Source organism: Zonotrichia leucophrys, chromosome 2 (assembly GCF_028769735.1).
Source record: "Zonotrichia leucophrys gambelii isolate GWCS_2022_RI chromosome 2, RI_Zleu_2.0, whole genome shotgun sequence".
Classification (NCBI taxonomy): domain Eukaryota; kingdom Metazoa; phylum Chordata; class Aves; order Passeriformes; family Passerellidae; genus Zonotrichia; species Zonotrichia leucophrys.
Window position 1 is genome coordinate 118,387,120 of NC_088171.1, and position 19,404 is coordinate 118,406,523.

At 36.0% G+C, this 19,404-nt stretch overlaps 1 protein-coding gene across 3 annotated transcripts in view; it reads right to left on the reverse strand.

Moving 5' to 3' along the window:
- PDE7A (phosphodiesterase 7A) overlaps nt 1–19,404 on the reverse strand; it is a 76,255-nt gene that overhangs the window by 17,763 nt on the left and 39,088 nt on the right. Inside the window, exons 2-4 of one of the 3 annotated variants that reach the window (XM_064706169.1) lie at nt 18,089–18,149; nt 11,424–11,456; nt 10,850–10,933 (exon numbers count right to left, since the gene is read on the reverse strand). In XM_064706169.1, the coding sequence (XP_064562239.1) occupies nt 10,850–10,933; nt 11,424–11,456; nt 18,089–18,149 (178 nt within the window). The remainder of the gene's footprint in view (nt 1–10,849; nt 10,934–11,423; nt 11,457–18,088; nt 18,150–19,404) is intronic. The other 2 variants (XM_064706170.1, XM_064706171.1) reach the window with 2 other exon arrangements.

Sequence of the window (19,404 nt, forward strand, 5' to 3'; positions counted from 1 at the left end):
TGTACTACATATGATAAAGGTTGCTTATAAAGCAACATTCATGTGTACAGCAGGAAAATAAATAGATTCTGTCATGCTACATTACTCCACCAATATTTCTAAGCACATTTGTGACCATGAGGTTACAGTCTAAGCACTACCAGCCTGCATAATAGAGAAGCAGGGAGCAATACAGCTGCTGCTGCTAATGCAGTGTATGCTACAGGTAAGAAGGGTCTCTTCCTCACTCTTGATCCAATTCCTTCAGAGCCCAATTTCACAACAGAAATTATTGGGTTGAAAATAAAAAAATACAAAATGGCTATATTTAGGTTATAAAATGATCTAAAATATCCACAAATTCACATACAAAAGCCATAAACTTCACTAAATCACAATAAAACAAAATATTTGAAGCAGGAAAAATGAGCACTTTTCTGGAAGCATAGATAATTTTCTTGTTCTCAAGTGGTCTTCTACAAACTTGTTTTTGTTGTCATGCTACAAATTGAGTTTCTCAACACAGGTACCACCCGTTAATCTTGGAGGGAATAGTACACTGTAGGTACTACAAGGAAAACAGCAGCTTCTGGCAGCAAAATACACAACAGAACACAGAAGTGCAATAATTTGGCAGTACAGGCCTGTGTTCCACTTGTACTTGTATTCAAAGTCATTTAGGAGGGATTGCACATCTTCTTGCTCCAGGACTGTTTCTGATGATGATAGAGGTAGAGAGGCAAACGAGTTACTTGGTTTTCTGTGAAGCTGAACCATCATTCTCTTCGCAATAAGCTATTGACACTTATTCATCTTACAAATATGTTTAAACTCTCTAAATTATCACCAAATTGACCTAGCTCATAAACCACTACTACTACACATTAATCATAGGTTTTCTACCTCTCATTAAAGAAAAAAAGCAAAGCCTACATTATTCCAGCTTTCCTAGCAGCAGTGCTGCTTATTACAGAATCACAGCATTGGTGAGGTAGGAAAGCACCAGATGAGGTTCATCTGGTCAAACTCCTCTGCTCAAGTCGAGTCACCTAGACCAGAACCATCTCCCAGAGGCTTTTGTGTATTTCCAAGGATGCAGACTCCACAACCTCTCTGGTTGTGTCAACACTTGGTCACCCACCCTCACAGTGAAAAAGTGTTTCCTGATGTGCATCAGTTTGTGCCTATTGCCTCTGGTCCTCACACTGGGCACCACTGAAAAGAGCCTGGCTCTGTCTCCTTTGCACTTTCCCTTCAGGTATTTGCATACATTGAGAAGTTTGCCCTTGAGCCTTCTGTAGGCTGAACAGTTCCAGCTTTCTCAGCCCTTTAATCTTCCTCACCCTTTGCTGGACTCTCTCTGGTATGTCCATGTCTCTCTTTTCCTGGGAAGCCCAGACTGGGACTCCAGGTGAGGCCTCTCAGTGCTGCACATAGGAGAGGGATCACTCCCCTCAACTGCAGGCAACATTCCTCCTACTGCAGCCTGGATACCACTTGCTTTCTCTGCAGCAAGGGGATATGGCTGGCTCATATTTAACTTGGTGCCCACCAGGAGACCCAGTTCCTTTTTTGCCAAGTCACATGAGGGCTGCCCCTGCTTGTGCTGGGGCTGTTCCTCCCCATGGCTTTGGGCTTTCCTTTGAGCTACTAGTTATTGCACATGGATAGACCAAGGTAGGTAATGACACCTTAACTAAATTAATGTCTTTATCCTTTAGATCTGAAATGATCAGAGTAACTTCCAAATGAGAGAAGAGATTTTGAGCCTTGCCATCCCTCTGCAGCTCCAGAGCACCTGATTTGTGGGACTACACTAAACCAAAAACTAGATTTCTCTCTTTAACATTAAACACTTACCCCAGGACAATTCACAATAAATAAGTCAGATGCAGAGGTTCGATAGGTTATTAATTTAAAGGGGAGGCTGAAACAGAAAATAGCTGGCTTTCAAGCAACGGGGTGAGGGGAAGATATGTTCTCCAGCTGCAGGAACACTGATAGCTACTGTGCCTGCTTTTTTCCTTTCCCTCACAGATAAATTATTATTAAGGATACAAAAACCAAGTGCTTTGTGGTTTTGGCAGATCAGCTAAGGCCAGTTAATGGAAAAGACTGGTGAAATGAATGATACAGTTGTGCAATGGAAACTTGGCATTTCTCTCCTGGCACATTCATTCTCTTTAGATGCATGATTAATATGAGAATGACAACCTCCCCGCTTCTATCACGAGTCATGAAAAGAGATGCTAATTTCAGAGACACTACCAAACCAAGGCTCAGTAATGTACAGATCATGGAAAGAAGACAGTGAAGCATGCTGCAAAAACATCTCCCAGCCCAAATATCTTTTCTTCCATTTGGAGCCTTCAGTGTGCTAAATGCCCTTCTAATATCCAATATTGACTATTTGCTCACACGGACAGTTTAAGGACAAATTAGAACAATAAAATAAATTTGACATTTACTGCCTTTGGAACTGAAAGAGAATGAAAGCAAAGCTGGGATGATCGACATGTTAAAAAGGACACTACAGCATTGGGAAGTGCTTTTGATGCAAGGAACCAGAAGGTGAACTGTAGGCCTTAGTGCCTGCTCAACACCAGCTGTCCTAGGACTTCCTCTTGCCATTCCTTTGTAAATTACAGTTGTTATCCAAAGCATCAATCACAGGTATTGGGGCGTTTCGTTTGTTTGATTAAAATGGTTATATTCTTGTTTCTAAGCATCTTAAGTGAGATGCTGGTATAATGAAAAATTCCTTTCTCTAAAATAAAGAAAAAGAAGTAATTCTGGTTATTAATATCAGTTATTTTGCTAGTGTGATGCATATATAGCAATAAAATAACACAAGTCGCCTTCATCCAACAGATTTCATCTGTATTCTGAGACGCTAATTTTAATCTCTTCCCACTCCCAATCTTTTAACTTCATGAAACCCTAAAATAAAATGTTTTAGCACATTTCACAGGGGTATTAAATATTTATTTTTCTCATGCCAATATAAAAAACCAAAGTAAAGACAAGTGACAATCACTTAAAAGATCACAATATACTGACAGATTTAGTCTTAAAATTATATATTGTATATTAAGGACAGTCCACAAAAGGAAGAATAACAATTATTATTTAGTTTAATTATTAATGGAACCTTAAATGCTAGCAATATACTTCAATTTTCTTATAATGCAAAGACAGACTTACACCCTCTGACAGCAATCTGGTTAAAACAAGGCTATCCAGCTTCAAGAACTTTACCTCCATTTCTTCCTTGCTACAGCCAAAAAGGCAGATAGAAAACTATCCATTATAAAAAGCACTGAGTTTTGCTACACACCAACAGAAAGAGCTTAACTGAGGATCATGAGTATCATGCCAAAAAAAAAAAAAATTAAGGAAATGAAGGAGAAAAAAAGTATTTGATTATTTGATCCTTCCTCTGTTTGGATGTAAAAACTGAAAGTTGAGGTGAGCACTGGCCCACCAGATGAGGCTTTTCCCCCCAAAATATGAAGAAATTATCTTCTTTTAACTGAAGTGATCTCCCATTAATTTTCCGTATTAACCCAACTGCACATTTAACAGTTTGACATAGCATACTATCATTAAACCTGACACATCCTCTGAAATTTTCCACTACCTGTCAATATCTGTTGGAAAGAAATATTCCATTTTACATGCCAATTAAAACCATGTAAGGATGCACCTTTCTAAAGATCCATCTTTCCATGATACAAATAATTTTCAATTTATGAATAAAGTATGATCTAGCATTTCACACCACTAGAGGGACCCATAAGCATTCTAATTTCACATATATTCCCATCAAACTATTAAGAAATGCACTATATTAGATCCATGAATGTTTGTGGGTTTTTTTTAAATTAAGAGTTGCTATTTTACCACTCATGGTTTGAATTTTAAAATATTTTTACAACATTCAGTATTCATATAATTTTAGTAAGGATTTTCAAGTTACATAAAAAGACTAATTTAGATTATTGGGGTCAAAATTATCTCACTATAGTTCCTGTCTTTCTTAGAACCACTTAGAAGACTAGCATCATTTTAAGACACTACACTTCTTCTGCTTAAAAAAATATTAAGCTATACTGTTTTGGTTTTAACGTACAATATGTAACTACATACACATTCATAAATACTTTTCTATTTTCCAAATATTTTCCATTATTTTCCAAATAATAATGACTGCTGGAAAATATGCTGTGGGTTAAGGATTAATGAAATAAACATGGCTTTGCAAGTGTCTTCTGAATGGAATGAGAAAAAAGAATTAGGTTTCAAGAAAGTCTAGCATTACCACAACTGTCTTAAAAGCTCTAGTGATTTTCATCAGATGCTACCTGATGGAGGGGAAGTGCTAAACATCACCACCACCTAAAATAACTTTTCCTGAAGGATCTTACAGAGCAAAAGGATCTCATTGCCTTAGAACCATAGAATAATTTAGGTGGGAAGGGACAGAAGAGACTTCTGAATGTCCTTTAGTCCCATCCTCTGCTCCAAGCAGAGCTAATTTGAGAGAATTTGCTCAAAGTGAAGGGACTAGATTACTTCAGTATGAAATAAATGCCAAATCTCCAATGGCACTATAAGTCATTGCACAGTAGTACATGTGCAAAAAAAACATCACGAAAAGGTATTTACAGGACTTTAATAATTTACCTCTTTTGAATTTTGGCTCATGTTAGAATTTCTGTAAACACCTCAGGAAAGATACAAAATTAAGTGGATTAAACACTGCCATTTCTGTGCTCAAATGAGTAACACTTTGCAATAATCTCAGGATAGGAAACTACATACAAGGCAGTCTTTCCATACCAGTTTACCAGTTTTCATAAGCCCAGCAATCCTGAAGTTGTGTTTTTAGGGATTTTTTAACCCTAATCCATTCATTGGGCATGGCAAATCTGCAATTCACAACAGCATACTGTAAACTAAGAAACCTCGCTGAAGCTAATTATTTAGAGGAATATCATCAGAACACAAATATACAAAATATATACAAACACAGCCTTTTACGAAATGGGTTATGCCATGTTAATCAAGATACTGATCCTCCTGAAGAACTCAACATAGAATGGTTCCAAACTCTTTTCCCAAAAGGATAATATATTTCAGATCATTGCCAAATCATTTTCTTGCTGTCTTCCCAGAAAAACCCACCTCTCTTCGGTGTCCTAGAAATCTTCAGTTCTACAGTAAATGAATGACAGAACTCTCAACTCATCTTTTTTTGTCTATTTTTCATCACCAGAAAAAAAAGAAGAATCAAAAAACAACCCATCATGGTTAACAGAAAATTAATTTCCTTTACCAGCCTTTACTTTACTTTATGATGGTCAGTACAGAAAGTCAAACTGGGAGCGCAGATGAAAACAAAAGAATTTTCAGGTATTTTCTACCAAACTGTCCAGCATACAAAAAAAAAGCCTTTCTAAATAAGGTATTAGGTGAAAGAATACACTGGAGAGGTTCAAAAGAAATGGGGGAAAAACCAGAATATATCACTGTCTTCTTCTATGGTCAAACTTAAGCCAGCAATGAAATACAGAGTGGCCTGTACCTGTGCAAAACTCCAGAGCACACAGACTGTTCCACAGTAGCTTGGAAAGAAGAAACATCTAGAATAACAAAGGAAAAAAACAAACCTGCTCTATATTCTCAATTAAAACTTTTTATCTCCACATCTTCCTTAACCAAGTTCACTTCAAGCTCACTCTTTTCATTTGGCCAATACAACTGTATCTGGAGCATTTTCTGATTTCCCCTTGTGTAACTGCATTCTCCAACCTAAATCAAAGTCAAAATTTCTCTCATATTATGGAACACAATTTACTGGAATAATCTGGATTGTGAATAATTATAAGACAAATTCAGTATTGCATCATTCACAGAAAGGCAGCTTTTGAAGTAATCTCTCAAGTGCAAGCTTTTTACTCCTCAGTGATGGTATTTTCAAAGGGAAACAAATACTTCAAGCTGTGATCACATGAATCTTCCTGCATTACTTTACTCATTGTGAAACTCACCCTTCTTCACAGAGGACTGCTGAACAAGACAGATAATTCCTGTTAAACATAACCAAATAGGTAATTCCTCTATTTTCTGAAACAAAAAAGGGCATTGAAATTAATCTGGACTCTGCTTACTTTATCTCAATCTTTAGATGGTATCACCAAAAGCATCATTAGCTGCTGCTACACAAAGATTTTTCAAATTGTTTCAGGCAATCAATTTGGATTTGCACTCGTCTCTTCTTTGAATTCTGGAATCTCAGCCAAGGGAAGTCTAAACTCACTGTTCAAGGTAAACATTTTCAAATGGTTCATGAGTTAAGAACCAGAAAGTTAAAAAAATCCTTGAAACAGCACATGCTGACATTTTTGCCAGACCTCAGAACAGCTTATAATACAATCCACAAATGGTAATTTCCAAATAAACAGTCTGAAGGTTGTATAAAAAAAGGGAAACTCTGGAATTTCATCATGTATTTGCACTCTCAATGAAGAGAATTAGATTTATACATCATTTATAAAATATCTCTTCCTTTCTTTCCATTTCCCTGTTAAAAGGCTCCATACACAGCTAAGGAGAATCATCTAAGTCTCAATGAAGTCTTATACTGTACCATTATTCTGTATGCAAGTGACTATTTTCTTCAAAATTGAGCATTCCTGAATGTTACCAAACACATACTGACTAATTCAAAATCCCTTCTTCTTTCTAAGATATTTTAACTCACAGATGTGACAGATTTGGTCATCTATAAAACACAAAACAGAGTCCCATGTAGTGGCAACATCATCATCCCCCCATAGAAGCATGCTCAGATGAGACTGGCACAAGAGAATTCTAAAAACCTTTTTGACAAGACCTTACTTATTCTAGGCCAAGTACAACAGGAAAAACAATAAGAAAACCAGGTTTCTTCTCTGCAAAACCAAAATATTCATTTTTCTATTTGGTTCCTCCAGACTATATCCAACAACCCTTTCCTAAAAGGAAGCTTAAAAGCATTAATTTCAGCTGTATCTGCATATGACATTTCTCAATATTTTTTTGTTATCTTAATTATTCATTTGATCTTCATTCATTTTGGCTTCACTTCCTCACTATAACATAACGTACAAATCACTGTGCACACTCACTGTTTGGGGTTATTTTTCAGGAGAAACAGAGAATGATTAGGGCACATTATATACGCCTTTCTTTGTGCATGCTAGGAACACCTCCAACAATCAAAATTTCTTACAGGTAGTGTGTATACATACATACATACATTAAAAAATAGACACTACTGACAACTTCTCAACAGCAAGAAAACAAAGTCTACAACTTTATTGCTGGTTTACTGTTTCTGAAAAAAAGGAATATTTTTATCTTGTCACCAATTCTTCTATCAAAGATTTTGTTTCACATTAGCTTTTATCAACATACTCCGACAACACTGAAGACTGAGTTACTGGATATGATGTCTGAAGCAATGTAAAGAACATTTTGAAGTATTCATGTAAACCGTAGCCTATTGGTAAACCAGAAGACAGTAAGAGTGATTATAACCACTGCAATCACTTCTTCAATAGCGTCCCTGAAAACCAAACAGTACATGCTGCGTTCTCACAGCAAACTGCAACACTCCCTTCTTGTTTCTCATGGAGTGAAAAGTAGATCCAATGTTCTACAGTCACTACAATAAAACATTACAGTGTATGCATTTTACTGTGCAACAGTGAATTCAGAGGAAGAAAGTTGAGGAAGAAATTCAGAGGAATAAAGTTGGCTGCTCTCTCCTTTCCAGAAATGGTGGATTTAAGATGCCATCTTGATGTTATGCCCATGGTCCCACACAGGCATAACCAACAGAACACAGTAACAGAAAAACTGATAACTGATAACATTAACCAGCTGCCAACCAACAAGAAGAATATAATCCTCACTTTGCCCATTCACCAGGAAGCAGTGTTGTTAAAACAAAAATGTATTAAGCTATTCTTCTTGGTAGTTCCTGCAATTACCTATAAAAAGGAGACTGCTGGAGTAACAGATAATGTATTAGGAAAACTACCATCGAACAAAGTTAGCTTAATCATCAGTGAAATCCTGCATTTAATAAAGCTCAGATATTACTCCCATTCCACTATCCTAACAACAACAATATTTTTCCAACCATCTTCCTAAAATCAAACTTTCTAAAAGTTACTGTTGAGAATACTTCTAGACAGGTTAGAAACTTGAATATTCATGTATCAGTTATAGAATTTTGGGATGAACATAGAGATGCTGAGCTTATAATGCCTAAGAAGATATAGAAGTGATCTTCAGAAAGAAGTGCTGACAAACTTTACTTCGGCAACAGTGGTTGAAGCTGTGAGTTCAAATAGTGTTATGAAGCAAAGCAATGCATTTAAAATTCACTACTCTTCCAACCTATCAGTAAAATACTGGGTTAAGAGCCTATCAATAAATATTAGAGAAGAGACTGGTCAGCATATTATTAGCTACCCCACCTGAAAGATATTCAAACTCTTCTCAAAACATCATTGACAGAAAAAGAAAACAATGCTGAACAACCAAAGTTAGCTAAGCAAAACACAGAACAGCACTAATGCTGTCAGTCACAGTCAGCACTGTGACTGACAGCAACTATATAAATCCTGTGCAAAACACATAAGCAATGACCATTGCAAACAATTTGGAACCACAGAATATAGCTAGTGGATAGTACGAGGAAGTTACAGTGAAACTACACAAACACAATGGAGGAAGCATGTCCATGCATTACTGATGTTCAGGATCAGCTGTGGTGGAGAAAAACAAAAAAGGCAACATTCAGATGGTTTAGTCTGCTTCAGCTAAAGAGACCCTTTCCAGTTCAGTATTTGCCCCAAGGAAAGAAGAGCTGGCTGACTCCTCTCACAAGTTATCGCTCTAATGGGTATTTTTCAGTCATTTACCTCTGTGTGGCAGAATCAACTCCTCCTGAAGTAACCAGGAGAGGGCAGGGGAACAGACAGGGAGAATATCCTAAAAATTAGGTCAAGTCTGATTCCTGCAACTTCTCTCTAATGGCAGTCTCACAGTGCATTACTAAATCTCTTTGACTTAAAACAATTAAGGAAACTCTGATCAGAAATAAATTAGCAATGCAGAGAGGGGAAAAAAAACATTTTATGGATAAAAAAGAATCCCACATTTATGTAAATTATTAGATAACCCACTAATATGGTGAGAGATTGTGCGGAATTCTTGACTTTGAAAGAAACTCCACAATGTGGCAGGAGCCCGGAAGTCAGAGCACCTTTTCAACAAACTACAGTCCTGAAGTGCAAAAAAGTCTGACTATAATATGACAACTCTGAAAACTAACAGACAAACTGACCTGCGTGGGAAGTTAAAGCCAAAGAATTTTTTGGCCCTTCTAGCAATATTTTTTGCTGTCATTAAACACCACAGGTGATGTTGCTAAAAGCTGGTGGCTGTGCCTCAACAAGTAGGGGCAAGGAGAAAGGGTGTGAAAGTTCTTTTACTGAGACTAGTCATGATCTGCCTGATGCACAATCATGAGGATGGAAAGAAACAGTGTGATGAGGACCATAAAAAACAGTTAATCTGACAACAGCAATAATATCATATGACTGCCTTTTAACAGGCAGTTATTTTAATACTTGTTAGCATTTCCTATATCAGCATGAAATGCCATATATATATATATATATACACAAAAAGACAATTACATACTTCATAAATTGCATGCTATTTCTGCAGAGAATTTATTACACTCAATCAGGATTTGAGATGAAACTCTTATCCTCTGTATTGAAAAAAATCTACATAGCACACTCTTCAAACTTTGTTTTCTCACCTATTTTTATGAAACTTTTGAACAAAACTAAGAGTTTAAGAGTTTTAGAAATTATCTACTTTTAAAAATGATAACTTCAGTTAAGATCAGAGTATAAGACCAGTTTCTGCCACTCATTTTTATTCATAAAGTAATTACAACAACCACACTTACTACCATGAAATCTACTTTACTAAATCTCTCCATTGCATTCAGAATACTTGGAATTGTGCTGATACAATGCTGGTATAGATCCTTTATGACACTTAGTATCTTAATTATTGGCATAATTTAATTAAGACTCAGATCCCCTGCACTTTTGCTGCATATTGGTTTGATGGTGTCAAAACTTTATATTACAACAACTACTGACAAATTTAGTTGTAATAATATGGATGGATAATTCAACTTTTTTCTCTACAAAAATATTCTTCTTGTAACACTTCTGAAAAAATAAAAGATTCCTCAAACACATAATCAAAAAAATTTAGGCAGCCACTTTCTCCTAAAACTTTAATTTTTATTTAAGATCTGTCTCTGTCCAAAAATTTAAGGCCTAGCTACACACCTGAGTAGATGTAAATGTTCATTCATTATGATGAGGTCAAGAATATTGATATTACCGTAATCCTGTTCAAGCGTCATCCTGGACAGGGCCTTTCTAGTGCTTTATAAAAACAGAAAAGTATTCTCCTCAACAGATTGTGTCTGCCAAGTAAGCACACAGCACACACATCAGTAGCTGTTTAGAAGATACATCTTCATTTCCATATGGATTCAGGTCTAAATTCAGTGAGTTTAAAATTATAATTTTTTTAAAAAACTATTTAGTAGTGAAGATATTCCTCTTCTATTTTTGGTAATGAGCTAGAATGAAAGATTTTCCTAAGAAGTATAAAAAAATCGTCTTGCTATAAGAGCTGCTAACTTTACTTTAGAGGCTCAGTTGTTAAAATTGATGGAAGCCTTTGTTTATTTGTCATTTATCTGCTTTTAAATACTTACAGTGAAAAATACGGAAATCAATGTATGGATGAGAACCTCTTCTCTCTGTTTCAAATCCTGCCCGACTTCTTACTCGCACATCTCCTAGAAACAGGGTCAAGAGTGAAATAAAAGTGTGGAAGAGTGGCAGAGATAAAATGCAAATGAACATAGCCTGGAGGGGTAAAGATTCATGTTCTTAATGGAGGAGAGTAATTCAAACAATAGGCCTACTTCAATGCTGTTTGTTTTTAAGGTGAAATTCAAAACAAAGTTTGAAGACTTGTTAAACATGCAATCACATGCTTTCTTGCCAAAATCTCTCCTGCCTAAGCATACGTTGCCAGAAGCATGTGATAAGCATTCAGATGAAATTAGGAAGAGCTTGCTACACCAGTATGGTAAAAATGCACCTTAATATGACAGAAAACAAGAACATTTAAAGTTGATTTGCTCCTCAGTAACACACATACAACAATAACATTTTGTAGAATACAAAAAAGATTCAACTTCTAGAAATGGTAGCTTTTAGCAAAGAAGCTAGTTACAATATGGTTTTATATTATAAAATATTTTCCCACTAGCATTTACTTACTTGCGCTCAGCTGTTTGAATATTACACAAGAGCCTATTAAAATACCAAAACTCAGTATTAAAATTTGATCAAACTATTTTGCACTGTAATTAGCTTCAACCTCAATCTTTTAGCATGCTACTTGATTTCTACTTATGCATTTTACCAACTGAAAGCTGATCAGTATTCTTTCGTGAGATAGTTGCATGTATTAATATCAGCAGTTCACCTGCATTAAAAACTTTCACTTGAAAGCTTTTTGTAATTACAAATTTGGAGAAATCTTCGAGAATCAAATGCAATACTTGCAAAACTGCAAGTTTCCCTCCTCAAACTTTAACAAAGGTAAATTTAAGATGTGCAAATGTTGTGGTTTCTAATTATGAGAATCTATCAAGTGTCGTATTCGCCTCACTTCAAACACATGACTTCCCACATGAAACCAAAATAAGTAATTAACAAAAAGCACTATGATTGAGTTTATAAGAACTAAATAAAAATACAGCTATTTATTTTTCATCAAGTCATAGGCATCTTGAGAGCATTTTTTTCCATTTTTTCTTTTCTAACCTGCAATGTGTAACGCTGAAGCAGTCAGCTTATGAGAAAATAGCTCAAGGTACTGACTTACACTTCAGTAAATGTGCTTTTAAATACCTAACAGGTATCTTTCTAGAGATACATATCTATAAACACTGACACATCTAGAATGAATGTTATCTTGTGAGGCATGCTGGAAGGACCACAAATGGGGTAAGCAGGCCCAGGGCTCCCCTAAAGTTTACACATCAGTAAAAATATAGTAAATACATGTGCCCTTCAGTTATTAATCCTTTTTTATTTTAACTGAAAGTCATAACTGAGCTGCAAGGGAAAGCAACCCAATTACTATCTCCAAGAATTAATTTTCAGACCACTTACAATATATTACTAATAAAGGCTTCAAGCATTCATTTGAGCAGAGTGCAAGAGACTTGTTTCCTTCCAGGCAATACAGAGGCAGCAAATTGTAGAACTCTTCTGTTAGGCACAAGCAACTGGTGAATTTTATTTACAAAATAAATTAACAAAAATGAAAAAGAGAGGAAACTTTGGAAGAGAGGGGGCAAATGCATTAGTAGCTGTATATGAAAATAACAGTGTGCACGGAGGAAAATTTCATCTTTCATTACCTTTCACTCATATTTATCTGGGCAATCAGGCATAGCTACAGCTGTGTGAATGAGTTCACCAGCTAAATTAAAAGAAAATAAAAGAGGTTTTTTAGTGAAGCTAATTTTTTACAAAAAAGGTGATACAGTTTTTGTGATTTATTTTTAATTTAAAATGCAGTTTTTTACTTTTAAAATTTACAAACCACAGTACCAATCAGCAAATAGTTTCAGACAGTGTATGACTAGGTTGTGGCAAACAATTTGTTTTAAGTGTCAAAAACAGGAAAATTTTATGAAAAAATACCTGAAGACCAACATGGAATTCTGCAAATAACAAAATGAGCAGGTTCATCTGATAAATGATGTCCATAAAGTTTCTCTCTGCTTTGTTCTTTTTCATTTACTACCCTTGACTAACAGCATAGACTAACAGCACCAATAATAGTATCCTTGGTACCCTTGAAATGCCTGCAATGTTGAGAACTTTAGGGAGGAAAGCAAGAAAAACTGTCTGCAAGTAAAACGAAGAAGTGCAACTGACTACATTAGTTTAAACAGGAATGATGTGAATGTTTATTTACAGGAATATTTAGCCAAAGAAGGAATTGTATACTAAAAATGCACATGGCAAAATAAGAAAAAGGCAGCTCTAATAAGAAAAAGCTAAAATAATTGTATTTACTTGCATACATATAAAATGAGGAATTCCCAGCAGGGAAGGTAAATATTTTTATTATATAGTTATTGAACAAAATTCTCTCTCCCTAATCATGGTAGAAGAAGCGATTAAAAAAAAGAAGAACAATATCTCAACAATTGATTACTTTTTTAAGTATACAACTGGATTTATTCTGGAAAAATATACCCCTTCTACAAGACTGGAATTCATTACAGCAAACAAAGCAGAAAATTCCCTTGTGCAAAACAAAAGCAAAAGAGATGCCTCCATTATCATGGTACAGAACTGCTGCATTTTTCAAGATTTCAGACCATAAATGTACTTGAAAAATATTGATACAAGTGGAATTTGATGATACCATACATCCATCTTAAGTTTCTAAATAAACAGAAGTAGAAAAAGGGATAACTGGCTGCACATTATGAAATAATGTGCTATTGGCACAGTGAAACTAATCTCTAGTGCATATGTATAGTTAGTTCCAAAACATCCAGAAATACTGGATTGTCATTATGCATTCACTCTTTGGTTAATGTAACCTGCAGAAGATTAATGGATCCCAAATGCACCCAATTCATTGTACCTTCACACAACATAACATGTTCACATCAATTTGCTTGGGAAATCCTGCACAAGTGTTTTGCAATCCTGTGACTGTGAAGTTATGCAGAATTTAATTTTAGGAGGCATGTTTATCGTCACAGAGAACTTTACAAAAAAGCAGAAGATATCTCAGATTTGAGATTACTTTTATCAATCAAAAGGACACTGTTACGTAATTCCTTCAAACAGCAACAGAAGTCCAACCTCAGAGCCAACCATTATTACAGTAGCCAAAAGACAATTAAAATTCAATCCTAAAACAAAAGATCTTATGAATAACATTTCTTTATTTAGACCCTTACAAACATATTGAAATGCTTACACAATCTTTTTAAGCCATCAGATCCCACAGTTTGCTTATAGGTAAATTTCCTTGGGGGAGGGCAGCAAGCTGACTGACAGTTTTTATCTGAAGTATCTCTTCTTCAGCCACTTTAAGCCACACTGGAAAGATTCCTGTGTTACCTCTATGGAACACATTCAAGTCCAGTATCTTAATGATACTGGACTTCCAGGAACAATTTTTTTCCCTCTTTGTCAGTTTTGCAGATTCCAAAGAATCAAGAGAAAGATTTTACAAATGTGAAGCTTTCCTTTCCAACCTTTATTCTGAGCACAAAAATGATACAATATCTGATGGCTGAGTATTTAGCTACACTTTTTTCCAGAATAGTCCTGCATGATCAGGATCACTTGCATTTTTAAGACAAAGATCATACTGGCAAAAACTTAATTGAAGACTAAATCAATCATGGAAGAAGGAATGTAAGAGGGAGGTTTGCAGCTACAACTGAAAACTGAAAAGTAATCAGGGCTGTAACAAAACTTACCTTGAAATAGATTGTTTAATTCCTGCCCCTGTCTCAGATTCCTGCTCACACCACAAGGACAGCTCTGATACTTACGAGGCAGCTGAAATGCCACAGCTGACATCCCTGGGCGTCAGGGTTACCCAGCACACACTCGGTGCTGCCCTAACACTGCAGTGTGGCACAGCAACAATGCAGCAGCTGCTTGGGGAGCTGAGGCCATCCAGAGCAGGGGCAGAAACCTCAGAGACCATGAAGCACAGCTGGGAGCAGAAATTACAACAGCCACCTCAAGGTAAAGGATTCAAGTCAAAGCCAAGAGGTTTTGAAGAGCAGGATTTTCAGACAGAATTAATAACTTCACAGATTAAAATTCCTATTAAATTTGTTGGAGAAACAGATGACAGGTCAGCTGAATGTGACAGAATTAAAGCAAACAGAAAACAAAAACAAACTACCAGAGAAAAGCGTGCACAGTACACAGTAGTTTTTCTCCAATGTTTCCTATTTGAAGTGATCAAGACCTCTAAAGGAAGATAAATGCTCCAATTGTAGCTGAGAGGTGCATGCTCACCAATACAAGCAGTCAGTGTCCCACACTTTCTACCTCATGCACAGTAGAAAAACCTTCGGTCAATATAAAGCAACAAGAAAAGGAAACCAGAAAAGCAATAGAAAAATCAGAAAACTATCAAGATTACACAGAAGCACTTACAAGATATTTTGAGAATTCCCCATAGTTGCTGAGAAAAGTGGTTGCGGTGATGCAGATGTTTTAGCCTTTCCAAGGTCTTAAAAGAAAAATTCTACAATGCTGCATCTGTATCTATATTTTAAAATAGTAAATAAGGCACACGGGAGTGGCTTAGTGTGTATTTTGGGAACGGGGTATGACAGATGAGTCATTACAGTCAACGCTGCCTGTTTATATCGACACACTGATGGAGGCAGTTAGGAGTGAGCTTTTTATTTTGCATACTCCTAAACAGGATCTTTTAAATTGAACCTGGACACACTGCCATAGCACAGGAATTCCTAATTACTTGGTGTAAATGAATTTCCATTGGATTACCATTGGAACAGCCTGAAAACATTGAATGAAGCAACTTCATGGCCAGCACAACTAAACAAAGGCAGAGAGAGCTATTGTAGATACTTTTAGCCTTACATTTCCGCTCTGCTAAGATAAACACCTTATCAAGGTACATTTTATTACTAGATACATTTATTCCATTAGTATGGAATAAAAGCAATCAAGTAAAAGGCAAATCTGCTCATGACTGTGCCTAACTTCCCATTAAGTTACAGCTGATGATTCCTTATTGATTATTTTGCTCAAGTGCACTAAGATAAATAGAACAAAAACAAAAATCTAATAATACTGCAGGAAAAGCAACGCTTAACATTTCTTGCAAAAAATTGCAATAGAATATATTAACCCTTGAATCTACTCTAATATGAATGTTTCTACATACTGATGAGTCCAACTGTTCAGCTTTCAGGCTGGTCTTTTTTACAGACGATTTACAAGTACAAAAAATATGTAAATAGTTGCTAACTTGTACAGTATAGTACAGATAACATTTGCATAAACCAAGTGATATCTATTAAGTGAGAAAATAACACAAATTTACCACACAATGATTCAAACATGCCATGAGCAATTTTTTGTTTGCTTGTTGGTACCCTCCTCCCCCACCTAAGTTGGAAGTCAATCCTTTAAAAGATTTACTGCTTCTGAACAGCAGAACAGCATGAATGAATTATGCCAGCAAGAATTACACTATTCACAACAAACATCAATCTCATTATGTAATAATTAATTTCAATGAGAGTACAATTGAAAAATTAATTTACTTAACATCATGTTCTGAATATTTTCCAGTTCTACCTATGAGAATAGTGGAAGTTTTCCAAGACAAATTAAATTTTTCTCTCCAGTCACATGTATGTATCAAAAACTAGAGGAAGCCATGTTTTGCTTCTCTCTAGATTTACTTGAGCATTATCACAAATCCTTCTGCAGAAATGATGGGCCTAACTACTTCATTTTAAGTTCTGAAAACAAAATAAACCTATTTACAACAACAACAACAACCCAGCAGCTTTTTCAATAAACATTTAGAACCCAGTATCTTCTGTTCTCATCTAAACAAATCCCCAAAGTAATTAAATTCTCTGATCAAAACCCCTTCATTAGACAGTCAGTGCTACAGTATTAACAACTACACAAATGTAAAAAATCAAAACAACTGGAAAAAAAAAAGTGAAGCTGCTAAGTCAAAATAGAATTTATATGTATATATGACCATATATTCCTACATATGTAGGTTAGGACTATAAATTCTTATACACACATGCCTATAGCTTACAAGTTCAAATTCAGAGACAATGCAGTTATGAATTTCTGGGGACTTGAACATGTGCAATATACAACTAAACTGAAAAGACTCAGGGCATAAAAAGACATGTTCTGGCTGATTTAGTTGGAGATGGTTAAGAATTTGTAATGAGTAGCTGCTGGTGTTCATTGAGCTGTGTGAGACATCAAGCAAGCATTCCTAGTCCATTTCAACACAGATTCATAGCTCAAGGTGGCTAAATTAAGTGGCATCACACAGCAGTGGAACAGACTCAGAGCACATTCACAGTCCCCATGCCATCTGCACCACCAGCAGCCTCCAGAAGAGGTGTGGGAAATACTGAATCTGGCAGCCAGATCTGCAAGAGCCTTCCATCTTTCTCCTCTCAACAAATGACCTCAACTCCTGTGCACTCACTACCACAGAGGGTCTCTGGATGCTTTCCCCTCCCAATACCATTCTTTTGTTTGAACTCGGCTTTACCCTTTATCTCCCTGCTACTCTGGAAGCACTCCTCAGTAAGTTGACTGAACTACTCAGCCCTGACAAACACCCTTTCCTTTCTCCAGTCACATTAAGGATTAACAATAAAAATATTGTTTAAAATCACATCATTATTCCAAGAACACCTGGCACATTTCATAGCCTCAGTACTGAAGTTTTTAAGAATGTGTGATGACTCTCCAATAAGTGTTCTCTAAGCTATAGTTTTAACTAGAAAGATACAAGGCAGAGGTGGTAAATTCCATTACAGAAAGATCAATCATGAGTCACTTAGAAAACTTACTTCTACCAAACACATTGGGTTAATTATAAGACCTTTCCTTTTTCTTCAATACAGGAGTAAAACATCCTACACAATGTTCAACTCAGGAAAAAAGAAACTAAAAAAGGCAAACAACCAAAAAAAAACCCAAGTCAACATATAAGAACCCAAACTCTTGTAGAGATTCTAACCAAAATATTATCCAGGAGACAGAGAATGCTAAGTTTATCAATTCAACAGAGATGTAAAAAAGTTATTATTTAAATCAATCATAAATGTTGGAAGTTGCAATATAGAAAATGGTATGCTTACCTAGCATACGAATGTACAACGCAGTCTGATCTGAGCTGTCATAGGAAATTGCTCCACGTCTCTGAAAAAAATAAGTGTATTTTAAGCAAGTTAGAAGAAAATAATTTTTAAATTGAAATGAAAATTATTAACCATTTCCATTTTAACTCTCAATATTAATTTTAGAAATTGTGTGTCTTTCATGCAAAATGCCATTTTCAAGTATATTTATAGACTGATTTTGCTTTAAGAGGGAACAAAGGAAGGATACGAATTGGTAGTGAAAAGATTATGAAACACAAAATCAGAGTGTGGCTAAAAACACCCCCATATATTCCTTTCCAATGTTCCTCAATCATTCCTCACAGTAGGAAAGACACAGAATGAGATTATGCAGACACAAGAAAGTGCTCCTCATGGCCTTCTAGAACACCATATTGAAACAAATACTTGCAGTTCCTGGTTCATATATCTACCATTACCTATGGGGTATTTCCATCTTCTAAAGGTAAGAGATGTAATAAGTGAAATTACAACATTACTGCAACTCTAGGATGCCACATGCTACTTTCATTCTACCTTGTATTTTCTGCAGGCAAAACAAGGCATCACTGAGGTAAGATGCATAAAGGCATTTCAGAGAAAGCCAGCAAGTAGTATTTCAAATTTGATGATAAAAGTTCAGAAGAGTCATCAAGTTATCCATGCACAAGACTGAGATACTCCCACATAAACTGTATTTTTTACCTACATGGGACACATTATGTGTCATACATACTAAGCTACTGTGGTAGTTACAATCCAGGAAGTCCCCTATGAAGTGGGGAACTTCTCCTCTAACAGCGAAAAACTGGAGCAATGTTCTCACTGGCATCACACAGTCTGCAAAGCATGACTCCACCTAGCACCCAGCCTCACATTGTGCCTTCATTGTACTTGGACCATCTTCTGCCCCTTCCCAAGGCCTTCATTAATGTTACCTGTTAATCCTAGGATGAGAGGATCACCTTCACAATCAGACCTCCATTTTTTCTTTACAGAAATAAGATTTTTTATGGGAGGTGCATATTAGAAACTCCTATGACCTTTCTCTGCACACCACACTTCTTTCTTACACTGAGGACAGTGAAGTCCTTGATGCCACCAAGAGTCACCACATGCCTTTGAGAACTTCAGATAAAAGTCAGCCTGGTGGCAAACACAATCATCCATTTTTCTATGTACACATCAGGAACAACACTAACTCGGGGACACACAACAGCCTGAAAATGTGTAAGTTCAAAAGATAAGAAATCAAATCATGTTAGGAAACAGGACAGAAAAAATAATGTTGCCTA